This window comes from Geotrypetes seraphini, chromosome 6 (genome assembly GCF_902459505.1).
Source record: "Geotrypetes seraphini chromosome 6, aGeoSer1.1, whole genome shotgun sequence".
NCBI classification, from domain to species: domain Eukaryota; kingdom Metazoa; phylum Chordata; class Amphibia; order Gymnophiona; family Dermophiidae; genus Geotrypetes; species Geotrypetes seraphini.
The window spans coordinates 158,493,025-158,519,542 of record NC_047089.1 but is presented as its reverse complement, the minus strand read 5'-3'; the positions used below and the strand labels follow the sequence as shown (position 1 = coordinate 158,519,542).

General features: G+C 41.3%; 1 protein-coding gene across 1 annotated transcript; it reads right to left on the bottom strand.

Moving 5' to 3' along the window:
- Window positions 1–1,385: 1,385 nt before the first annotated feature.
- ATP4B (ATPase H+/K+ transporting subunit beta) lies at window positions 1,386–26,298 on the bottom strand. Its single transcript, XM_033949852.1, has 7 exons — window positions 26,187–26,298; window positions 23,599–23,727; window positions 15,422–15,535; window positions 13,797–14,002; window positions 10,530–10,589; window positions 4,784–4,873; window positions 1,386–2,827 (listed from the first exon to the last, which is right to left on the bottom strand). The coding sequence occupies exons 1-7, from the start codon at window positions 26,296–26,298 to the stop codon at window positions 2,666–2,668; spliced, it is 873 nt and encodes a 290-aa protein (XP_033805743.1). The 3' UTR covers window positions 1,386–2,665.
- Between the last annotated feature and the right edge of the window lie 220 nt (window positions 26,299–26,518).

The window sequence follows — 26,518 nt, the reverse complement described above, 5'->3', positions numbered from 1 at the left end:
GCTGAGAGAGCGAGCACCTTTATCACCCCAGCAGGATTTACCAAGAGATCCTGATACAACTGATAGGATCTCTGATGAGATGGTATCTGACTGCAGAGCCACTGTGTCTCTATGCTACTGTCTGCTAATATGTAAGTGAGAACAGCACTGATGAGCTTGTCCAAGAGAGAAAGTATATCTTAACTGCACCTTGCAGCAGGGAAAGAAGTAGTTTTATGAACTGTATTGACCTCTGCCATCTCAGTGGTAGAAGCTAGGAGTAAGAAGCAGAGATGCTACGGTGACAAAATTTGTCCCCGTCCCCGCGGATAACTGTGGGAAACCATTCCCATGTCATTCTTTAAGGAGAGAGAGAGAATCAGAGAATGAATGGGCACAACCACTGACCCTCAAGCCTTGCATTGAGACATGCTGGTGTAGAAGGACTAAGGTTGAGATAGACACTAAAGAAGGACGCGGGATGTTTTCCTGCGGTGATCCAGCCTTTCTAAATAAGTGACTTTGTATATACCATAGTTTGCTACTGTTATCAATCTGCATTGCTGTATATTATGCCATTAAGATATTTTAGCTAAGATTATGGTTTGGATAAAAGTATATTGGAGTCAGCTAAGTTATTTGGATGGCGAACGATAAAAAGTCTGAACTGCTTATTCAGCCTCCTCCTCCTACTTATCATTTCTGTAGTACTACCAGACACAAGCAGCACTGTACATTAAACACCCAAAAGACAGTCACTGTGTGAAAGAGCCTCCTATCCTGGCCTTGGCCCTGATAACCAGTAAATCTCCATGGGGCAGATGTTAGGTTGCTGCCTAGGCACAGACTGTCAAACACAGAAATGGAGAAAATGATGGTAGATAAAAACTGTAAGGCACATTTAGTGTGTCCAGTTTCATTCATGGTGCATAGCCATAGAGCCCAGATGATTTCAGGCATCCCTACATTTATTTGTAACTAGGGGTCCTCTAAACCTATACCATGTTTTCATGAACTCAGCTATTTGTTTCCTCCACCTTTTTTGGGAGGCCATTTTATAGACCTTTGGCCTCATACAGTATGCATTAGACTAGAGCATTCTGTGATAGTTTTGCCATCTGCATATGCTAAATGGGCAGTGTTTATTTTGGGGTATATGAGAGGCGGAGAATGAGCTTGGATGTGTTAATCAGTTGGCGTGTTGACATTACTGCCGCGCTAACTGGTTAGTGCATCCATAATGCAGGAGCTCGTAGCATTTGCTAAACAGGAGGAGGTAAGTGCTCCCATGTTAATTTATTTTTTAAATGGGTGTGTGCTAATGTTAACATTAGCAAGAAATATGAAAATGTCTCTGCTATATTCCCCCTATAACGGTCTTAACGCCACCTTTGTAACCAGTGGTGTAACGAGGGTAGCAGGCACCCAGGACGGGAGGCCCCCCCATCCTCCCCCCCCCGCGCCTTCTGCACCACTCCATGCTCTTTCCACACACCCCTCCATGCCACACTTGTGCTCTTCCTTCCCACCCCCATACCTCATGCCAGCATTGACTTTCTCTCTGACATCACTTCCTGGCCCCGTGACCCAGAAATGATTTCAAAGGAAGCTAGGCTGGCGCGAGCAGCAGGCCAAAGTAATTACCCATGCTAGCAAAGATTTAAAGGGGGATGGGGAAGGGAGGGCGCAAGCATAGCGTAGGGGGTCGGAGAGGTGCTGGCGCCCCGACCAAGATGGTGCCCGGGGCAGTCTGCCCCCATGCCCCTTACTTCCCATGTTGACTTGCCTCGAGCTTGTATATTTCCTAAACCCTCTGTAACCCTCTTGAATTGTAAGTTGCCTTGAACCTAGTTAGCTATAGTGTGACCCAGAAATCCCAGATTAGATTAGCTCCTTTTAGTAAAAGGGCACCACAATTCCCAGAAATGACACCTACCGACCAAGCACAAAAATACAGGGATCACCCCATGGCTCACCTTTGCAGGTTGTTAAAACCATACACATTGTATTAAAAAAGTAGTTTATTAAGAAAAAGGAGGTTTAACTTGCAGACAACAAAGAGGGAAAGGAATTGTATTGTTTAACACTATTGAAGCTTTACAGTAATTAGGCAGTGCTTGGTTAAGCTTCAGAAGCAGGCTGTCTGCAAGATGCTATGGAGAGCTGCGACTGGATGTTGACTACTGATCTGATCTACTGCATTTCCCAGTCAAAAAAAGAAAAGAATTTCTAACCTTCAGCATGGGGTAATAATACGTTCACAGTGCTCCATTCCGTGAACAAACTAGAGAAACAGACAGTTAAACTTCTGTTTTGAGTTAATGTGCAGGTTTAACAACTTCAGTCCTAGCTGACACAAAGGGATGTTTTTGGTCTGTCAGAGACTAGAATTTTGCACAAGTCTAGATAGCATTAGCAAAGTAACTCAGGGGCTTGCAAAGAAAGGGCATGTTCACCCCACCCCTACCCATTTTTCTATCTCTCTACTTCAATAACAGTTCGGGTTTTCTAGTTTCATAAGGCACCTAATAAATCTTTCAATGAAGAGCACTGTTTTTAAGAGATCACAATTTTAAGTCAACGCTGAAAAACACTTATCGCTAAACCAATGGACTTGGTTTGGTTTCCAAAATACAAAGGGACATTCTATTTTATGGTATCTCCATCTGAGTCTATCTATTGCTGTTTAAGTTTCTATTTTAAGTTTGAATGATACTTTTCCTTCATATGGATCATGAGGATTGTCTGAAGAGATTCCTTTTCCAACGATTTTGCATACCACTGATAACTCTGTATTGTTCTTGATATTTAAAAGTTTCACAGCTACCAAGGGATTTGTGTAGTTTGGCTAGAAGTAAAAAAAAAAAAAAAAAAAAAGAAAAAGAAGAGAGAGAGATTAATGTTACCTGATTTCTACTAAATATTTTACCATTATACAATACTATGCACTGTGTATGTTATTTTGTTACCTGCCTAAATTTGTAGATAGGTGGGTTATAAATAATTTTAAATAAATAAATTAATACTATATACTATACTACTGTTATATATTGGGAATGGGAGGTCCACCTTGCATTTTCTAACCATATTAGAACCTGTTCAGTCCTACATGCTGTTATGTTGCAATGAACACCCTAAACCAGTGTTTCTCAACTCGGTCCTGGAGTACCCCATTGCCAGTCAGGTTTTCAGGATATCCACATTGAATTTGCATAAACTTGATTTACATACACTGCCTCCATTATATGCACATTTCTTTCCTGCATAGTCATTGTGGATATCCTGAAAACCTGACTGGCAAGGGGGTACCCCAGGATCGAGTTGAGAAATGCTGCCCTAAACGGCAACTATTGCGGGTCATAATTCTCGGCTAACTGGTGTTAAGAATATAAGAATTGCCGCTGCTGGGTCAGACCAGTGGTCCATCATGCCCAGCAGTCCGCTCACGCGGCGGCCCTCTGATCAAAGACCAGCGCCCTAACTGAGACTAGCCCTACCAGTGCATGTCCTTGTTCAGCAGGAACTTGTCTAACTTTGTCTTGAACCCTGGAGGGTGTTTTCCCCTATGACAGACTCCGGGAAAGCGTTCCAGTTTTCTACAACTCTGGGTGAAGAAGAACTTCCTTACATTTATACGGAATCTATCCTCTTTCAACTTTAGAGAGTGCCCTCTCGTTCTCCCTACCTTGGAGAGGGTGAACAATCTGTCTTTACCTACTAAGTCTATCCCCTTCAGTACCTTGAATGTTTCGATCATGTCCCCTCTCAATCTCCTCTGTTCGAGTAAGAAGAGGCCCAGTTTCTCTAATCTTTCGCCACGTCATTGTGCCAATGTGGAAATGAGATTTGAGCCCTGGCTTCCCTAGTTTGCAGTCTGCTATTTTAATTATTAGGCCACTCTCTCCCCCCCCCCCCCCCCCCCCATACACACACACTTTTTTATGTAGCACAGTAAAGATGTGGCTTAACCCTTTGTGAGCATGTTTATAAATAACTTCATATTGCTTGCATTTGTCAGCTCTAGTTAACAGAAGCTAAACCGCAAGTTCGTGGAAGGTCCAGTGTCTGGGAGAGGTATGGTATAAGCAGAAAATTCCCCTCTATTAATTCACCATTTACCTGCAATGTAAAGTTTATATTTTTAATGTTATTTCTCTAAGCAATTCTGCTTTACATTTTACATCTCCATTATGATTCTGATTGTTATTATTTTGCTTATGATAGACAAGTCTACATACTTGCCAATCAGAAAGGAATGGAGTAGAGATTTGGAGATCAATGATGGGCTACTGCAACACTTATCAAGCTATTTGTGTCCATGACCCCATTATAGAGGCCACAGAAAGCACACAGCCCCTGGAGGCATGAGCCAATAACATTTTGCGAGCCCATTTGAGAAGCTGTGGATTAGAGGGTGTGGCCTCTTGTTTACAGATTAATAAAATGAAGATAAACAATGGAAAATTCAAGGCACGCTGGTCAAGCAGTTTCCTATCCAAGTTTAAAAAAGAGTACCACTCAAGACATCTGGAGATTTTGGATAGAGTCCTTACTTTCAGTGGAAGTATAAATCTCCAGCCTAGTTCAAGGGGTGCTTTATCACATACACTTAAATAGAAAACTTAAAGAACACAGTGGAAATGGCATACTATGGTACAGACTAGAGAATGTCATTGGGACAGATTTGTCCCTGTCCCTGCGGAATCTATCTCCATCTCCGCCCCATCCCTGTGAGTTCTGTTCTGTCCCTGTCCCAACCCTGCACAAGGCAAAAAGATATAAAAGATATTTTGTGAAATTTTACCTGGGCCTTCTTTCCATAATAAGGGAAATAATAGAGAGGAAAAGAACGATTTGATGGGAAGTATTCGACTTCTCCAAGCTCTCCATTTTCCTAATTATGTAAGGAATAAGAAAATTAGTTTGTATATTATGTTATGCCAGTGTATCGCAAACTGTGTGCCGCTTGAGATTCCAGGTGTGCTGCAAGATGCCGGGGAGGAGGAGAGGTGCTGGTGCCAGCTGACTGCCTACAGCAGGGCTGCCCAAGTCCGGTCCTCGAGATCTACTGACAGGCCAGGTTTTCAGGATCTCCACAATGAACATGCATGAGAGAGATTTTCATACCAAGAAGGCAGTACAGGCAAATCTCTCTCATGCATATTCATTGTGGAGATGCAGAAAACCTGGCATGCCAGTAGATCTCGAGGACTGGACTTGGGCAGCCCTGGCCTAATGGATGTGCCTTTTATGGTGAGAGGCACATCCTGTAGGCAGTCAGCTGGCTCCAGTGCCTCTCCTTCTCCCCAGCGCCTCTCCATGCTTCTTCCCTTCCAGCACCCCCCATTGGTGGCTCAGGGCCCCATCTGGAGGGCCTTCGCACATGCACAGATGTTGACAAGATGACATCACACATGCATGTGATATCATTGTGACAACATCTGTGCACTTCTGGATGCCCTCGAGCCGAGGCCACTAGTTTAGTGTGCCTTGGCTTCGCAAAGTTTGCGAGACACTGATGTTATACAATAGATCTGCCCTCAACAATTTTACAATATAAATTCTAGTGCGTGAGACATCATAGGCAATCTGTGGAGGACTCTGGTTCTTGTTCTTAAAAAATACTCAACAACACAAAGCTGTATGTTCTTTGGGTAGATTGGGTGGACCAAAACAGTCCTTTTCTACTGACATTTTCTATGTGTTTAAGAGCACTATAATGTTACATATTGATCATAATCTGAGAATAAATATTGTAAATTTTGTTGAAGCGTGAAAAGAGGATTTTCAGTTTTAGTAAGATTCTTCTATCCTTAAAAGAATATATTTCACTGCCAGAATTTCAACTGTGAATCAGGGACAGTGCATGCAACTATATTATCTCTATGTGAAAGCAGAGCAGGGCAGTTTGTAGAAACAGTGTCAAGTAATTATACTGATGTGGATATTTGCATAAAATTGAAGAGAAAATGTACTTTGATCTCATAATTTATTTTTTAAAAGACTGTATAGCACTATACAAATAAAATAAAGACTGAACTAAAGCAAGGGTGCACAAGTTAAATCCTCAAGGGCCACAAACCAGGGGCATAGCTAGACCTGTCATTTTAGGTGGGCCTAGATTCAACCTAGGGGGGTCCTTCTCACCTCTGTACATACATACAATTCTTTTAATCTTTCCCTCCCGCCCCTGCATCCATCACTCCCTCTCTCTGCCCCTAATCATTATTTGCTCCTCTGGGGTCCCGTGGCTTAGCATCTATCCATCTCTTTCTAAGCCACTCTGCTCTTCTTGCTCTCTTTTTCTTTTTCTCTTACATCCCACCAACCCTCAGTCACTCTGCCCTTCTCTTTCCCAGAGAGATTGTTGATTTTGCTGTCTTATGAGACTGGGAGTTACAAGATCACCAGGCTTTTCTTACAGATCAACACACAACAGTTACTGCAAAATGTCTAAAGCCCTGTCTGATGTTATATCAAACTATGGCCCTGTTTTACTAAGCTGCTATGAGCTTTAAAACATTTAGTGCTCCGGGCCATGGTAAAAACTTGTACCGCATATTAGTTAAAAAAAAGGGGTGGGGATATTAAAAAGTATTGAAATCATTATGCACAAGCTTGTGCAAAAATAAAAAGAGTTGGAACCTTACCATATCATAACAGCACTAACTCTCAGGATGCAAAGAACAACAACCTTATTGGGCTCGTAATCGAAACGGAAAAATGTCTAAAAAACGGCCTAAATCTGCACTTAGATGATCAGTGAGACAGGTTGTCCAAGTGTTGATAATCAAACTGGGGTTTAGACATATTTTAAAATGACCTAGTGCTGCTGAATGACCAGAGCTTAAAGGGGTGTGTCAGGAGGAGTATTGAGGGCGGGATTTGGGCGGGACATGGGCAGTCCTAGACTTAATCATACTGCATGTATAACCAAAAGTTTTACAACACTGCCTAGAAGGAACCTGGACGTTGTGACTTAGGCCATCTAAAACCAGGTCTAAGTCACAAGAAAGTATCCAAAGTGACCAGATAAGCACTGCAGACACAAAGTACAGACCCCCACACACTGCCCCAGTGATCACTGACCCCCCCCCCACCCCCATAAAAATCATAATAACAACTTTACATATATGCTTCCAGAACATCAGCACCTGGCAGACTGGCATAGGAAAGCCTAGTAGAGCTGCACAAAGGTGGCTTAAGTGGTCTGGGGGGGTTGGTTAGTGAACCATGGAGAGGAGGACCCAGGCCCATAAGCCACTCTAATCACTGCGTTCATGGTTCCACCAAAAAAATCCTAACCCTTTTGTAGTGCCATATAAGTGGCTCCTGCAGCCATAAGGGCTATTGGGGTGGTAGATAGGTGGATCTAGTAGATTTTTTTTTTTTGGGGGGGGGTTCACTATGACCTATAAGGGAGCAGTAGTGAGATGTTTATGTGGGACCCTTTTTGTGAAGTTTTCAGCAGTGCCCTGTAAGGTACCGCACTACTCTGGTGCCAGGTCTAGGTGTCCAGTCCATCACTTTTCTGGCCCCTCCCAAGCCCAAAAGGTCTTTTTCTAGGTGTTTGTGACTTGGCAAATATTTGGATGAAAATGGGGTATAAAGATGGACAACTTAGCGGTCTGGGCGATCAGACGGCTGGACGTACAGTTGGAAGATTTTCGGAAAAAAAAAAAATGTTGGACATATTTTTCAAAAATGGACCTTTTCCCGTGTCCGACTTTGGGCGACTTGCGACTTAGGCCCAAAACGGACTTAGACATTTCTTTTGATTATGCTCCACCACATGTGTAAAACTGCACCATAAATATTACAACAGATCCTAAAACACTAATACAACTAGTGAGAAAACAGAACAAAGGGACTGCTGCAAGATTTCTACACAGAAACATTCAATAAATTCAGAATGAAATACTTTTTCCTACCTTTTTTGTCTTAGTATTTTATTCTTTCCATTTGCTTTGGTCACAGTGTCTTTGGTTTTTCTATTGTTTTTATTCTATCTTTGTAGAGTATCCCGTCCATTTGACATATCTTCTCTCTCCATGTCCACCTTCCATGTTCCCTCTGAATCTCTATCTAATTCTATCCTGTCTAGCATCTACCCTCTGTGTCCTTGTCCCTTTGAACCCCTGTGATCAGTATTGCCCTTCTCTGTCCCCATACCTTCTCCATCCATCATTCCCCCTCTGTGTCTCTGTCTTCCCTCCTTGCAATCTGCATCTCTCCCTCCCTGAGTCCAGTGTTCCTCCCTCTTGAACTAGTCTATCTCTCTCTTCCTACACTACCCTCCTCTAGTCCAGGACCACCTTTCCTCTTCCACTCTAAGTCAGGCAGCACCTCTCTTCACCTCCACTGCCCTCAGTCCAGCAGAACCTCCCCTTCACCCTCCTCTGCCCCCAGTCTAGCAGCAGCATCTCTCCTTTCCCAATCACAGGGTACAGGATCTTGACCTGCATCTGGCCATTTTCCCTCTCCCCTCTCCCTTTCTCCCACAGCCTTCTTCAGCAACTCAGCAGTGGCAGAAAATAAGACAAGCTGCCGGCACTGGGGCTTTCCTTCAGTGAGTCCCTCCTATGCAGAAACGAAGTTGAGACAAAGCAGGTAGGGCTTGCAGAAAGAAGGCCCTGATACTGGCAGCTTGTCTTGTTCACTGTTACTGCTGAGTTGCCAAAGAGGGCAATGGGGAGAAGGGAGACAGCCAGATGCATCTCAGGATCCTGGACCCAGCGATCCTTATCTGCCACTGCTGGGTGCTGCTGCCAATCCGGGGAAGGGAGGGGTAATAATAATAATAATTTTATTCTTATATACCGCCAAAGCCATAGTAGTTTGAGGCGGTTTACAACAAAGAAGAGCTGGACAATCAGCAAATATAGGTATAATGTAAAGTCATTCAAAAACAGGTGAGCAGGATACAGAGGTAAGGCATAAGAGATCTTGGGAAACAAGAGATAAGGCATAAGAGATCTTAGGTTACAAATCGGTTAAAAAGGTTTGTTTTTACTAATTTTCTGAAATTTAGGTAGGATGAGGAGTGTGAGATAATATTACCCAGCCAATCGTTCAGTAGGGGAGACATAATGATAGCGATAGCAGGAGACAGGCCAAGTCTTGGGAACCTTTTCTATAGGCAACCTGCGCTGGCTCTGCAGACTTCCCTCTGCTGCGTTCCTGCCCTCAATGATGTCACTTCCTGTTTCTTCACAGACAAAGACACAATAGAGGGAAGACTGCAGTGCCAGTGCAGGTTGTTGGCAGTGTTTTCAATGAGGTAGACCAGGAGTGGGGCTCAGAAACAGACAGATACCGGGCCATGAATGGAGAAGAGGGAGAAATGGCAGTGAGGTGCCACCACCGAGGTGTTTTGGATCCTCATGGTCTAGTAAACTGGGTGGGTAACACCACTACCACAAACAAGTCAGGTTTACAGGACATCCTCAATGCAAATGCATGAGATAGATTAGCATTCAGTTTATTTATCTATGTGGAAATATGTCAAAGGCATTGCTAAAATCTAAGTACATGCCATTGAAGGTTAGATTGAGGGAAGGTGGCATATTAAAGAAAGAAACATAGAAGATGACGGCAGATAAGGGCCATAGCCCATCAGGTCTGCCCACTCTACTGACCCACCCCCAAATCTACTATCCTAGGGATCCCACTCCTGGTGACAGGTTCCCTTGGCTTAACCCTCTAAGGGATCCCATATGGGCATCCCATTTGCTCTTAAATTCTTGCACGCTGTTTGCCTCGATCACCTGCACCAGGAGCTCGTTCCAAGGATCAACCACTCTCTCGGGGAAAGAAATATTTCCTGGTGTCGCCATGAAATTTCCCGCCCCTGAGTTTGAGCGGATGCCCTCTTGTGGCTGAGGGTCCTTTGAGAAAGAGAATCTCTTCTTCCATCTCGATACGGCCGGTAATATACTTAAACGTCTCGATTATGTCTCTTCTCTCCCTATGTTCCTCGAGTGAGTACAGCCGCAAATTTTTCAGCCTTTCCTCATACGATAGATCCTTGAGCCCCGAGACCATCCTGGTGGCCATCCGTTGCACCAACTCTACTCTCAGCACATCTTTTCGGTAGTGTGGCCTCCAAAGTTGCACACAGTATTCCAAATGAGGTCTCACCATGGTTCTGTATAATGGCATTATGACTTAAGGCTTCCGGCTGACGAAACTCCTGCGGATGCAACCTAACAACTGTCTTGCCTTAGATGAAGCCTTCTCCACATGTGGTGTTAATGCTTATGTTTGGTCATTTTACTATTGTAATGCTGTTACCAAATTTGTATGTTTTATGTGACTGTACTTGTTATACACTACCTTGGATGAATCTCTTCATAAAAGTGGTTAATAAAATCTCAAGAAATAAATAAATTAAATAAAAATATTGCACAAGGAGAGTAAGTCGCACAGTTTTCATGGAGATTAAGAAGAAGGCATGAGGAGAACCGTGGATGTGTGACAGGGATGTGATGGTTAAGATTAGTAAGCTTGTTTTAAAAAATTAAGCTTTCAGAACAGACAATCATACTTACTGTAGCTGTGCAGTCCACAGATGGGGGATCTGTTTCATTTCCAGGGCAGAAGTTGATAATCTATAATGTAATTAAAAATTCTTGATTATGTATGTAGTGGAAATGGTTCTCCAGAATTACTACAGACCAGAATACTGCCTCCCCTAGTAAGGTTAAAATTGGCGCAAATTTGAAACTTGTAAGCAGTTATGCAATAGTCAAAACTTCAACCCTAGCTAAAAGTAACTGGGAAGCTGTCTGGTTTTTGGAGTATCTAGAAATGCCCTTTTAACTACATGGGACAGCTGAAAGATTAAACTGATTTGGCCAGGTTTAGAAAAGACTATAGGAAGAGAATAGAGATGAAGCTAATGTCTGTTACTGCCTGCAGAAACACCTTTCCTTTTTTGAGATTAAAGTCAGTGTGCACTTGTATCCATCTGTACCTAAAGTGAATGAATGAAAGAAAGATATATTTTTGTTATGTCTGTGTGCTTAAGGAAATTATGACTATTCATGAAAAATGTGCTAATGATCAGCAGTTAGAGCAGAAGCCTTGATAATGGCACCACTGCTCACAAGTTCTATACTGCAACCCTTTATATATTTTACTGTGGTGTAGAGGATGACATGGGAACAACTCTTCCCCTTCCCCACGGGATCTCTCTATCCCCTCCCCGCGAGCTCTGTCCCTATCCCTACTCCATTCCTGCAAGCTCTGTCCTCATCTGCACGAACCTCGGACACTTTAAAATCATAAAATGTTCAAGGCTTGTGCGGTTAAGGCAGAGCTTGTAGGAATGGGACCGGGACAAAACTTGGGGGACCAGGATGGGGATATGGAGGTCCCATGGGGACAGGGATAAATTTATCAATGTGTCATTCTCTGTATGATACTTATTTTCAAAGCTAACAGATGTTCTAAAATGCTGAAAAGAACATCCATGTGCTTGAAATGTCCAAATTACTACTACTGCTAGTACTTATCATTTTTATACTGCTACTAGATATAGGCAGCACTGCACATTAAACATTCAAGAAAGAGTCCCTGTTCAGTACAAATTTGCAATCTAATCTAGCAGGCAAACAGGACATCCAAATAGCGAGGGGGAGTGTTATAGGCATGTTATGGGCAGGATAGGGAGGGCCCAAAATCAGAAAGTCCAGCAGTGATTACCAAAGGGAAGGAAACGTCGCAGTCTAAAAAGAAGGACGCCCTTAGTTATATCTGTTTTAATCCTGTCTAGGATACAAAAAGGTGTGCTGATCGAGCAGCTGGCCACTGGAGGGATTAAGGCATGACACTTTTCTAATCCCCTAGCAGTTACTGTCCACATTCCTCTCATCTGAAAATGAAACTGGAAAGGGATACCAGGCTTTGTGACAGCTCTAGGTATCATTGCATTCTGAACAAAGTAACATATAGATCAGAGGAGTGACCTAGTGGTTAGGGTACTGGAATGTAGTCCATGAAATCCAGGTTCAAATCCCATGTTCACTTTTTTTATTTTTCTAAATTATGTGCCATCCAGAAGAGAAAAATACCTACTATATCTAAGGTAGCAGGTCTAAATACCAATGACCATCTTTTTTGGACATAGATATCCCTTCTGAAATAAAAGTTGAATATCCATATTTTGGCCCTTTCTTATTCCCACCCAAAACACCCAGACCATGGGCCCTTGCCGTAAGGACATGCTCCAGTTCTAGACACCCATATCTTAACTTTATAAAATCAGGATTTGGATGTCCAAAACACAAATAGAGCTTCTAAAATAAGGACTGTAGGCGCTATTAGGGGGCTTTTTCAAAAAACTAAGATGTCCCAAAAATGACATAAATTGGAACTTGGATCACTGGGATGACCAAGTGCTGATTTTCAAACCGTCTTTCTGGATGTCTTGTGAGGTGTTCTACCCACTATGCATCCAGAACTAAAGGAGGGCATGTTAGAGGCATTTTCTGGGTGGGCTTTGGGTGGGCTTAGACTTGGATGTCTTGCAGCAATAACTAAACATTTCTCAAGATGTCCTAGATGGAACTTAGACATCTGAGACTAGACCTGTTTAAAAGCTTCTAAGTGACAAAAAGGTACCCAAACTGACCAGATGTCTATTGGAGAGATTAAGTAATGACCCTCACACTCCCCCAGTGGTCACTGACTCCCCTCCCACCCCCAAAATCTGAATGAAACAGTACATACCTGTTTCTAGAACAGCAGCATTTCAGATGGGATAGCCTAGTAGAGCATCACACAGGTGTCTTAAGTAGCCTGGTAGGTGGGCTAGTGAGCCATAGAGAAGAGGACCCAGGCCCATAAGCCACTTTAACCACTACATTTATGGTGGAAAGTGTGAGGACACCAAAACCCTACTATACTGCCATATAGGTGCCACCTGCAACCATAAGGGCTATTGGGATGGTAGACGAGGGGTATAGTAAGTTCTGGGGGAGTTTTGGAGGGCTCACCATAGATTATAAGGGGGTTCTGGTGAGATGTACACCTGTCACCCTTTATGTGAAGTTCACAGTAGTGTCCTCTAAGGTGCCACACTGCTCTTTTGGAATGTCTGTGTGGCCAGACCTTTACAATGCTGGCCCTTCCCACATCCAAATGGTCTGGATTTGGATGTTTTGTACTTGGACATTTCTGTGGTTGAAAATGGCAAACAAAGTTAGGTGTTCTAAGGTTGGATGTCCTATCAGCCAAGATGTCTAACTAGGCAATTAAATATATATATATATATTTTTTTTTTTTTATGTATAGCAGTTTTGCCGATTTCCAAAACAGGCATTTGTTCATCCCCTATTTTGGATGTCTTGCGAGAAATGTTCAAAATCAGACTTAGACGTCCTCTCAAAAATGCCCCTCCATGTATTTTATTAAATGCAACCACAATTCCTGCAGAAGTAATAACTAAATTGTGGGTGTAAAAGGCATGCAAATTTTATAAAATATGTCTAGATCACAACTCAAACTGTGTTCCACCCAAACTCCTTCTCAGAATGTGCACACATTAAAATGCACTGAAATATGTGCTTAATTGCATCATTCGTACTTTTAAAAATGAGGTAATTTTGTAAGGCCTTTCTTTCATGTATACTGGCATCTAGGCATGAAAAAAGTATTTTATAAGATTAGCTTCTTATGATCTGTGCTTTATTTAACCCATAGTTGAAATTTCAAAGAAAAGTTGAGCAGTGAAAGTTATTTTCTTCAATAGGACAAACTGATTTAGATAGAATGTTGCTTTTGGGATTTAACACAAGTTTGGTATAAACACGTACCCTGTTCATTTTTATAATAAGACAAGGCTTCCCAGTGTCATATCCAAAATTGCTGTCACACAGCCCAGAGCAGTTTCCAAGCATTTCTCTTGTAAATTGGCAAGAATATGTAGTGTCATCTGGACCTGAAAATGTCTTCTTGGGGTAATATCCAGTCATGTGCTCACAGTTCCTGTTGGTTGCATTTTGCAAGCTTGTGTTGTATGCTGTATTTTGCAAAAGATTATAGGAGCATGATTATATTTCATTTTCTATTATTGTCTTTGGAAAAATAATAGAAATACAGTATTCTTAAGAGCAGAAATGGCTTCACAAAATGCTAAATTTCATCATTGGCTAGACTGAAAGAAGGCTTGAGGCTTAACGAATCAAGCTGCTTTCTAACTGACCAACATCCTCTATAATAAAACCCTAAGTGCGCATGCGTGATTAGGGTTTCATGTTCCCTGCCACCATGCTGTGTGCCTCCGTGCCGAATTCTATTTTAGGCGCGTGGGGCGGCTTGCGACGGCAGTGGTGGTTTGATTCCTGTACTGCCAGGTTTGACTGCACTGCCGGGTTTGACTGCTGCGCTACCGGGATGTCTCTTCTCACTCCCAGACCAGTAAACGCAGCAGCCTTGGGGCATTTGCTAGGCCGGCCCACTTCGATAATGCGAGGTGGGCCAGCCTAGCAAAAGCCCGGAGGCTGCCCGGGCTAGCGGATGCTGGACAGGGGGAGCAGGGAATGGAGAAGGCCTACTGCTGGACAGGGAAAGCAGGAAAGAGATGCTGCTGGATGGGGGGAGGGGAGTAAAAGGAAGGGAGAAGGCCCACTGCTGGACAGGGGGAGCAGGGAAGAGGTGCTGCTAGACAGGGGGAGCAGGCAAGGGGTGATGGTGGACAGCCGAGGGAAGAGAGAGAGAAAAAGAAAGAAAGACAGACAGACAGACAGAAAGCGGCCAAGAAGAGACAAGAGAAAGAAAGAAAGACAGACATACAAATCTATTCTAGCACCTGTTAATGTAATGGGCTTAAAGACTAGTCTCTTATATGTTAATTAAGGAGAAGGCTACAAAAATAGAACTCATTTGGCATGGCAATCAATACTGACAGTAATTAGTAAATGAAACTATTTCTAGTCTTGGGAACGATAGTCTGCATTTCCCCTGGAATAGCCTAATGGTTAGTGCAGTAGGCTGAGAACCAGGTGGAACAGGATTCAGTTCCTACTGTAGTGTCCCTGGATAAGTCACTTAACCCTTCATTGTCCCAGGTACAGAAAACTTACCCCCCCCTCCTTTTTACAAAGCTGTGTTAGGCTTTTTTATTGCCAGCTGCGGCGGTATTAGTTTCGACGTTCATAGAATTCCTATGAGCGTCAGAGCAGCTACCGCCGCAGCCAGCGCTAAAACCCGCGCTACGTGTTAGGAAAGGAGGGGGTAAATTAAACTTTCCCTCAGCTTGAAATAATTCACTTTTGCAGTGACCTTGATATACTGATGCAAGAACAAAGTAAATAAATACATCTTTCCTGAACTTTTTTTTTTTTGAGAAAATGAATTCAGCCTTTCTCCATTTGAAAATTCTCATCATCTTTGCTTATTGGTGTTTCTATTATAAGAGGAAGTAAAATGTACACAGTACCTGATAGAAAACTGTGAAGAGTGCTTACATAAGGTGCCCACGTTTTTGGTTCAGAAATGTTGAAACAAATTTCAAGTCCCTCTTCCCCAAAGTTATTTGGTCGTAATGTCACTCCTAAAAGAACAGCAAAATTAAAGCATTGATTATACGCACTGATATTGTTTTCCTGCAGTTGACTGGATGGTCAAACCGTAAAGCTTTCACAACAGCATGACTTGGAAACCAGGGCTGTGGAGTCGGTAGATAAATGTTCCGACTCCGACTCCTCAGTTTTTTGTACTTCAGACTCCGACTCCAGGTACCCGAAATTTCCTCCGACTCCGACTCCTCGACTCCGACTCCACAGCACTGGTTAATTTTCAGATCGTTAAAATGGAATGTCAAGTTGAGAGAAATGAGCATTTTCGACACCACCTTCTTTTTGCTTTTAATCAAGGTTCTAAGGCCGCAGAAGCTGCTCGCAACATTTGTGCTGTGTATATAGTGGGTGCTATAGCTGAAAGAATCGCTCGTGATTGGTATGCCAAGTTCAAAAATGGAGTCGGTAGATAAATGTTCCGACTCCGACTCCTCAGTTTTTTGTACTTCTGACTCCGACTCCGACTCCAGGTACCCGAAATTTCCTCCAACTCTGACTCCTCGACTCCGACTCCAACTCCACAGCCCTGTTGGAAACTAGGCTGCTCAACTTGGTGAATGCTATTCTACCATTGCATAAAGGCTGGAATGTTCTGAAGCTTCTGAAAATATGGATCTTTGAAGGCTTTTGTGACATTTATCTTTGCTATTACGACATAATAGCTTTATTCTCTGTCTTCCCATAGGTTTCACTATTACAAGTGATTGATTGCATTCTTTGTTCTTATAGAAAATGCTGTGTGAACCAGTTAGGGCTCCTTTTATTAAGGTGCACTAGCATTTTTAGCGCACACACAAGATTAGCGTGCTCTAGCTGAAAAATTATCGCCTGCTTAAAAGGAGGCTGTAGTGGCTAGCGCGTGTGGCATTTTAGCGTGCGCTAAAACTGCTAGCGCACCTTTGTAAAAGGAGCCCTTGGTCTTTAACATGGAAAACTGGTCAGATGCTTATGAACATCCATTCTGGGATGGTGTTAGTTAACATGAATTGGTGCTATGGATGCCAATGTCTTATGGGAACATGGCTGTACAGGATTTTAAAATCTGGTTTTGTTTGTAAATTAATTTGAGGGAGGGGAGCCTTCAGATATGTCTATATAGTAATTCTGAGCCTGATTCTAGACATGGCGCCTAACTGCTGGGCACCATTGAGCGCAATTGTCAATTATCCGCTGGCACCTTTTATAGAATCACACTGAAACTTTAGGCACACTCCCATTTAGGCCAGGGTTTTCTTGGCCTAAATGAGTGAACCTAAGTTAGGAGCCTACCGGCACTTAAGTCAAACCACACCCAAAATCTACAGTCCATAAAAGAAGGCAAACCATCCCTCGGTGAATCCACAGCAAAAAAGAAAGCGGGGAAGGAACAATAGACATCAGCCTGGGATAAAGCAGAGTTTATTGAATACAATTAACTATTACAATGCAAGACAGATTGGCCTTTCATAAATCTTGTGGTTCCTTTCAGGGGTCTGGAAGGAACCAGAAGATCTATGTAAATAGGGTTACCAGACGTCCGGAGTTCCTCAGTTATCAGAAAAGCTGGGATTGGGGCTGGGGCTGAATTGCATCCCCACATGCGCAGATGCACTCCAGCCCTGGCCTGAAGAGACAAGGATTGTGTGGGTCTGGGTTTGGGGGGTGGAGCTGGGGGCAGAGCAGGGTGGACCCAGAGGCATAACGGGGCGGGCCTGGGAGCGGAACAGGGCGGGGCCATGCATCCTCTTTTACCAGATGGAAAATCTGGTAATCTTATAGGTAAGGGCCAATCTATCTTGTGGTTCCTTCCAGACCCCTGGAAGGAACCACAAGATAGATTTGCCTTTTCCTATGTCTTGCATTGGGTTTATAGTCTGAAGCGCGCAAGATAATCGCACACGGACAAAGGCAGGTGGACAATCGTGCGCAGGACATCAGCGTGCCGGATTTAAATTTAATTTTAAAGTGTTCCGAGGGGGGGCATGGGGGGAACCACTGCAGTTAAGTTAGTAGTGTTGGCGCTGCCATTGGGGGGGGATTTATTTGGGTAAACCCCCCATTACAGAGGAAACAGGCTTTTTCTCTATTTTTCCCTCTGTAATGGGGGAAATAAAACAAAATAAAACATAATAAAACAAAAATAAAACAAAAAAAGCCACCAATGGTGACAATATTAATAGCAGAAGTTAAGAAAGGAAGAAAACACCAAAGGCTCTTTTCTACAGGGTCTTCAACACACAACTGGAAATAATTTCACATACTAGGGTAGATCCTTAAGGACCCTATATGCTGTCATATTCTATATTTCTATGAATAATATTTGACTTTCACTATCCCAATAGACTGCCTCTCCAGCCCTTCCATTACTAAGTGGGTCTCCAAATATCAAATATTTATTTCCTATTACTGCTCTCTCTCCGTATTCATGGGGGTTAGGTGCAGAGCCGGCCCGCGAATAGTGTAAAATCATGAATAATTTTTTGGGCCGGCTCTGACCCTCCCCGCCTCCCTCCTGTGTTCCCGGACCTTACCTAGTGGTCTAGCAGTGATGCGGAGTAGGAGCGATCGTCCTATGCTCCTATCCCGATTTACATACAATGGAGGTAGTGCATACACATTTATTTCATGCATATTTATTGTGGATATTTTGAAAACCAGAGTGGTATGGTGTCAGCCAAGGAATAGATTGAGAACCAGTGTGATGAAGCTTCTATTTCTAACCATGATGCAGCATATTGCCCCCTCAACATGAAAAACCGATTAGAAATGGTAATTTTTAAAGAAAGCTTGAAAAAACGTGGGCCAAGTGAATTTCTTTTAGATGTTAAAAACATTTTGAATAGCCTGAACATATTTAGGTCCTAAATCAGGATTGGCATACACAGATTTGCATACATATGGAAATCTCTCTCATGCATATTCATTGTGATAATCTTGAAAACCTGACTGGCTACATGTGCTTCCAGGAGAGGTTTGAGCAGCACTGCCTTACATACCTTCCTTTTATTTTTCTTAGTTAAAAGCTTCCTGTCTTGGCTTTTGACCTTTCCCTTTACTGACTCAAGGTCACCTTCTACAGTGGAATGCTTCTGGCATGCAAAACAACCAAGTTCACTTTTTTGTACTTGTGGCTGCCTCACTGCAGTGTGTGTGTTTGACCCTTTACTTAACACGGGGGTGGGCAGCCTTGGTTCTTGAGGGCCACAGCCCAGTTGATTTTCAGAATTTCCCCAATGAACATGCATAAGATCTATTTGTAGTCTGTTATTTCAAGGCACAAAATCTTTTGTGAAGAGATACTATAACAGCACAACTATTAGCAATTACTTCTTCCTATTAGAATATTTAAAGACTTCTAACTATGGACCTTAGCGGCTACCTTCAGAGCCTACAAAGATGGCTCAAGAAGATCCTATAGCCAAAATCTTCATAAGTCCATATGGTAATTAATAATAATAACAGTTTATATACCGCAATACCGTTAAGTTCTATGCGGTTTACAATAGATTAAGCGAGGTACAAATTGATTGAATTTAAGAGGGGGGAAGAGAAGAGTTAATAGGACCGGAAATGCGTTGTTGAGGAGAAAGAGATTAATAGGACAGAGGAATCACTATGGAGGAGAAAGAAGAAGAGTGGGTCAGTTGTCTAGATACTTTAGGAACAGTTGAGTTTTTAGACGTTTTCTGAATTCCTCATAAGTAGTGGGCGAAAGCAGTTGATCTAGGTCTTTACCCCACAATGCTGCTTGATGTGAAAGAAGGTGTTCATGGTGTTTTTTCAGTTTACAACCTCTAACTGGGGGCGAAACGAAGTAGGAATGAGAGCTTCTCTTGTGTCTGTTAGCAGAGAAGGAGAAAAGGTCAATTATGTATTTAACGGCAAGTCCGTTTAGCACTTTAAAGCAGAAGTAGGCAAATTTAAACTTTATGCGTGCTTCCATCGGTAGCCAATGTAACTGCTGGTAATAGGGTGATACATGATCGAATTTCTTTAGTCTGAAGATTAATCTGACCGCTGCATTTTGCATTAGTTGTACACGTCGCATATTTTTTGGGGAAATAGCTAAGTAGGCGATGTTACAGTAGTCAAGTTGACTTAGTATGAGGGATTGGACCAGGGTTCTGAATGCCGACGTATCGAAATAAGCTTTAATGGATCTGAGTTTCCAGAGAGTGAAGAAACCCTTTCTGATTAAGGAGTCCACCTGGTCTTTCATGATTAGGCATTGATCTAGAATTACGCTAGTATCTTTATGGTGGGTTGGATGGGGTGATTAAGTTCATTGATGCATAGAGGTGTTTTGGTGTCAAACCAATGTGGTGAAGCAATGAAGAATTTTGTTTTTTCTGAATTAAGTTTGAGCTTGAAGTTTGTCATCCATTGCTCCATCATGTTTATGGCTTCTGAAGCCTTGGGAATAGTTTCTGAGATAGAGTCAGCAAATGGGATTATAATCGTGAAGTCATTTGCATAACTGAATAGTTTTATCCCCAGCTGAGTTAATTGCAAGCTCAGTGAGGACATGTAGACGTTAAATAGCAATGGAGACAATGGTGATCCTTGTGGCACACCGGATGGATTACTCCAGGTATCGAAAAGCTCATAATTAAATATTTTCAAAAATATCTTATCCCTTTGCTTATACAGTAAAACCTTGGATTGCGAGTAACTTGGTATACAAGTGTTTTGCAAGACAAGCAAAACGTTTTATTAAATTTTAACTTGATAAACGAGCGATGTCTTGCAATATGAGTATGTACAGTAAAAGCGCATGACAATTGAGCTGATGGTTCTTCTCTCTCTGATGCTGCGGAATGTTCTAAACGAGCGAGGTCTTGTAATACAAGTACATACAGTATATGCGCGTCACGTCATCACAACTGATCCGATGGTTCTTCTCTCTCTGGCGCTGCGAGGTCTTGCAATATAAGTGCACATTGCATATACGCATCACAACTGAGCAGATGTTCTCTCTCTGATGCTGTGGGAATGTAATGGCTGTTCTAAATGAGCGAGGTCATGCAAATACAGGTTAATTTGTTTTACTGCATATAATTTTTACTTTATACAGTACAGTGTTTTGTATTAAAGTTTTGGGGTTGTGGAACGAATCGTCTGAGTTTCCATTATTTCTTAAGGGGAAATTTGCTTTGATATATGAGTGCTTTGGATTACAAGCATGTTTCTGGAATGAATTATGCTTGCAAACCAAAGTTTTACTGTATCTCTACTTTCATAGTTTCCATACTAGAAAGATTTTTTTAACAATACTCATCTCATAAGTACTCCCAATAATCTTAAAAGGGAACTCCCAACATGATATCATGTTTCACCATCATAATGTCTCAAGGTTTATTCCCTAAAACAGTAAAACAACCTAATTAGCATCTTATAGCTATATCCTATCGATCATATTTCCTAAAATAGCTTGTTGATTCATCATTTCATTACAAAGTTTGCCTCATCATGTATACCACTCATCTTCAGTTGACTTTCTCTTTTCTGAAGATGGCAGCGGCATCTTAGAATAAAATTTAAATGCGTCAGCTGACCCATAACGTACCAATCAGACTGCACAGTCATACCAATGCCATCCACTCAACCTCTGCATTCAAACCCAACAAAGAGACACTTTTCAAATTAAATATCCATTCTTGCTCCTGACAGTTTAGCCACCTGTCAACATCATCACCCTGCCATCCTACTTGAATATGATCAATAACCCACCATCTTATATCTTCAATAGAATGATTAGCTTCCAATCAGTGAGATACCAAAGGAGCCTGCATAGTTTAAGTTACAAAACGGGATTTATGTTAATTTAATCTCAATTTAATCAGTCTGCCACTTCTACCTACATAAACAAAATCACGGGAGCACATAATAATATATACAACTCTAATATCACACAAGGTATTATATCTAGACTTTGAAAGCCTCTTAGACCGAGGCTTTCTCCATTCAATCCCTTTAATAGTAAAATCACACCACTGACAATGACCACATTCAGAATGCCCCTTCAGTTTGTTCTTCTCATTCTCATTCATTCTTACCCACTTCAAATATTTTCATATATTATGACTTCTTGTATAAGCTATCACTGGAAAATCATTATACACCAGATGTAATTGTAATACATGCTGTAATTGTAATACATACATGTTTACAAAGATATAAGATGGTGGGTTATTGATCATATTCAAGTAAGGTGGGAGTATGGTGATGTTGAGAGATGGCCAAACTATCAGGAACAATATTGGATATTTAATTTGAACACTGTCTCTCTGTTGGGTTTGAATGCAAAGGTTGTGTAGATGATGTTGATATGACTGTACAGTCTAATTGGTATGCTTCAGATCAGCTGAGGCATTTCAATTTTCTATCAAGATGACGATGCCATCTTCAGAAAAGAGAAGGTCAACTGAAGATGAGTGGTGTGCATGAGGGGGTAAAATTTGTAATGAAATGATGAATCAGTGAGCTATTTTAGGATGTATGATCGATAGAATATCATTATAAGATGCTAATTAGGTTGTTTTATTGATTTAGGTAACCATTCTTGAGGCAGCATGATGGCGAAACATGATATCATGTTGGGAATTCCCTTTTAACATTATCCAGAGCACTTATGAGATGAGTGGTGTTAAAAAAATCTTTCTAGTATGGAAACTATGAAAGTGGAGATATAAGCAAAGGTATAAGATATTTTTGAAAATATTTAATTATCATAATATGGACTTATGAAGATTTTGGCTACAGGATCTTCTTGAACCATCTTTGTAGGCTCTGAAGGTAGCCGCTAAGGTCAATGGTTAGAAGTCTTTAAATATTCTAACGTGAAGAAGTAGTTGCTAATAGTAAAGAATGACACGGTGACAAAATTCATTACCGTTCCCGTCCCCGCAGATAACCGCGGGAAACCATCTTCATGTCATTCTTTAAGGAGAGAGGGAAGAATCAGAGTATGAATGACCACAACTAATGACCCCCAAGCTTTGCTTTGAAGAATGCTGGTGTGGAAGGACTGAGGTTGAAATAGACACTAAAAAATGACATGGGATTATTTCCTGTGGTTATCCGTGGGGATGGGGACAAGGACGGTGATGAATTTTGTCACCGTGTCATTTTCTAGCTAAAAGTTGTGCTGAGTAGATCTCGTGCATATTCATTGGGGAAATCTTGAAAACCTGACTGGGTGTGGCCTTCAAAAATCAAGGTTGCCCACCCCTGTGTTGAGGAAAGGGTTAAACATACACACTGTGCAGTGAGGCAGCCACAAGTACAAAAAGGTGAACTTGGTTGTTGTGCTTGCCAGATGCATTCCACTGTTGAAAGTGACCTTGAGTCAGAAAAGGGAACGGTCAAAAGCCAAGAGAGGAAGTTTTCTAACTAAGAAAAATAACAGGAAGGTATGCAGGGCAGTGCTGCTCAATCCTCTCCTGGAAGTACATGTAGCCAGTCAGGTGTTCAAGATTATCACAATGAATATGCATGAGTGAGATTTCCATATTGTGGAGACCTTTTGTATGCAAATTTGGATTTGGCCCTTGAGGACCGAGGCTGCCCACAACTGCAAAGATTCTGAATTTCTATTGATGATATTTTCAATAATGTGAAATGATCAAGTGGTCTCAGTCCACTCTCCATTGAACAAGTGCCTATTTTGGTTAACCCCCCCTCATACTCACAATAACATAGCAATAAATTACTGCATTATTTAACACTCTTATTAGTTATAGTAAGAATGCCAAAACTAAGCAGGTGCAGAAAACTATATTGTCTTCTTACCTTTAGAAGTAACAAGTTAAAATGCAAAGTTCAGATATATTGGAACGACAACATGGAGAAGCTGCATTACCACTGTACTTACTCCATAGGTAATGGAAGACTTTGAATCCCAGGATAGTCAATATGCCACTATTTCCATTATTAATATCTATATGTGAGGTTTTCTATATCTCCAACTGCAAATACCTTGAGTTAAGCTAGCAGGAAAATGTTGGAAACCTAAGCAAGTCTCTGATTTTAAGAATAATATATAAAGGTGTTTCCATACCTGGTGATTGTAGTCGATCTTGATAATCCGGTTCATATGGACTGAGGGTCTGCATCAAGGAAAACAAGGCTAGTGCAAATAACCCAATTACGACCAGGTAGAAGGCCACATAATACAGACTTATGTACACTGTAAAGGTTAAGAAAAAAATAGTTTAGGAATAATAAAAAAGTTTTGCGCTTGAATTTTGGAAGAACCTTTGAAGGAGGACAAAAAATAAAGGATATACAAGGGGCCACTGAAAAGTTCTCAGTCCAGCCAAGAAAAGAATGATGTAGAGCCATGAAATTTTTAAAAGTTATTCCACACTTTTCTTGACACTTTTCATTTCAATGATATGAAATTAAATGAAAAGTGTCAAGAAAAGAGTGAAATAACTTATAAGTTTCATGGCTCCACATCATTCACTTCTTGGTTGGGCTGAGAACTTTACAGCAACCCCTCGTAAGTTGGTACCTGTAATCTTTATCAATTTCAAAGTACTGTAATTTTCTCTTTAAGTCTATGAATCACACTGTTTTGTTCTTTAATTTTAAAATTTGCTTTTTGTTCACGCTTGATTATAGCTCAGTCTCAATGATCCACCTCCATTTGGCAACATTCTAAGATACTCAGCTGTGGTTTTCAACTCACTCAAGCAGTCTGATTTACAGGATCGCTATAATGAACTTGCATGACAGAGATTTGCAGGGACTGTCTCCAACATATGTAGATCTATCTTGTGTGTGTTTATTGTGGGAATCTTGAAAACCTGACTAATGTGTTGTGCTAAACTAAATTAAAACTTGGATTTATAGACCGGGTCATCACCAAAAGAGGAGCTCGACTTGGTTAACAATAATTAAAAAGAAAAAAAACATAAGGTAATAAAACCAAACAAGAAACAAAATCTGAAGATAGAACATATGAACATAAGAATAGCCTTACCGGGTCAGACCAATGGTCCATCAAGTCCAGTAGCCCATTCTCATGGTGGCCAATCTTGATCACTAGTACCTGGCTAAAACCCAAGGTGTAGCAATATTCCATCCTACCAATACAGGGCAAGCAGTGGCTTCCCCCATGTCTTTCTCAATAACAGACTATGGACTTTTCCTCCAGGAACTTGTCCAAACCTTTCTTAAAACTATGAAGAGTGATTTCCAAAATGTTTTGCGAAAACATTGGAAGAAGGTATTCCATTCCATAATCTGTCAATTTAAAAATAAAAGATTGGCTAAATTTCCTGATAGCCTTTATTCCCTTAACTGGGGATGGGGTCAGAAGAACCACTGCACAACTTGCAATTCATTATAAATAGATTCTTAGGTTGGTTATTTAGGCACCAGTAATCAGCCATGGTGGTAAATGGCTTGTAATCCACTCACAGCCACGGGCCAAGTTAAACTCTGATATCATTGCTGCGGCTTGTTTGGACTCCAGCATTTAATAACTGGGTTAGTGTGGCAACCTGGAAGTTAACCAGCCATCCTGTCTAACATAGCATTTAAATTAAACCCAGAGTGAATCTAAGCTTGGTTGATTTCTGATCAGACTCGTTTTTCCTCTCCCTTCCACTTTTCTTGTCCCAGTTTTTCTCTCTTTTCCTTTCCCTTTCTACTTGGAGCAATAATTTATTGTAATTGAGGTTTAATGTGTTCTTTTCTGTCGTTTTTGTAAAGTAATTCTTTATTTATGCATTTTATTTTTGTTTTAAGTATTGTAAATCGCTGAGATCTATTACTTTTAGCCCGAGCGGTATAGCAGATTTTTAATAAACCATAAGACTAGTTCCTGGTTAACTTTGTGAATAAAGTTAGGATAGCCTAACTTACCTCCCCTCCTTTTACTAAGCCAGGTAAAGGTTTCTACCGCAGCCCAGAATGCTAATTGCTCCGATGCTGCTCCGACGCTCATAGAATCCCTATGAGCATCGGAGAAGTGTCAGAGCATTTAGCGCCCCAGGCTGTGGTAGAAACCTCAGCCTTGGCTAAAAATGCTAACGAGGCTTTGTAAAGGAGGGGGTAAATTAGACTATGAAACTGTGCATTGTGAGCTGAACATTTTATAGCCTTCAGATGGATTTTGGTGGATATCAGCTGGTTGTGCAAACTTGCCAGTGTTTGCCAAATTTTGCTTTTCTGCTGAGATAAATTCAGATTTTCCTTCTAACCACTAAGCTGGCAAACTAGCCTAATAAGATTTCTATAAAATGATATGTTCCAAATTAATTATAACCATTTCAAAACAGAAGAGTTCTCACTCTTAGTCCAAATATGCTGTGTTTTAGTGGACTTTGCCACCAGTAAGTAATCACAGGTAGAACTAATTTTGGGGCCCATAAAACAGGTATATTTCATAATGAACCTTGCACTACTGGTGAATATTATAAATTCAAAATGCATAAATTTACTTTGATTAGAAAATGTCTTTGATATCTGACACTTATGTAGTCTCAATATGTATTCTCAAGTTAAAAAATATTTGTTTCAGCATCTAGAAAGAATAAAACTGTGCATTAAATTGCCATATTCACCAGGATAATACCTAAATACATATCTAATAATATCCTTTAAAAACAAACTAAGCAGATACATTGGAAAACATACCCCATTTAACTAGGGTTCTTCCCATGAGCTCTCCTGTGTCTGAATTCCAGACAAAACGCCCAAAGTTTTCCATACGCTGGCTGCAAGTCTTCTTTTCATTGAAAGTTGCCATTGTCCCAAGAAGATAGAATGTCCCTTAACAAATGGGAAATTCAACTGAATGCCAAAGCAGATGTGAAGGCTCAATTAAGCTTATATGGTGACTTTCAAGGTCAAGTGGAGATCGCTGTGTTCTGTTGAAACTAGCTGCTCAAGCCAGTTCATAATCTAGAGTAGCTATTACCTTTAATAAACCAAGATAAAGTACAATAAAGAACCCATTGATATCACAT

Coding starts and splice junctions, on each gene's coding strand:
- ATP4B (XM_033949852.1), bottom strand. CDS start 26,298: ATGGCAACTTTCAATGAAAAGAAGACTTGCAGCCAGCGTATGGAAAAC. Junction 15,536..23,598: donor AGATCGACTACAATCACCAG/GTATGGAAACAC, acceptor CTGTTCTTTTAG/GAGTGACATTACGACCAAAT. Junction 14,003..15,421: donor TCTTCACAGTTTTCTATCAG/GTACTGTGTACA, acceptor TGCAAAATACAG/CATACAACACAAGCTTGCAA.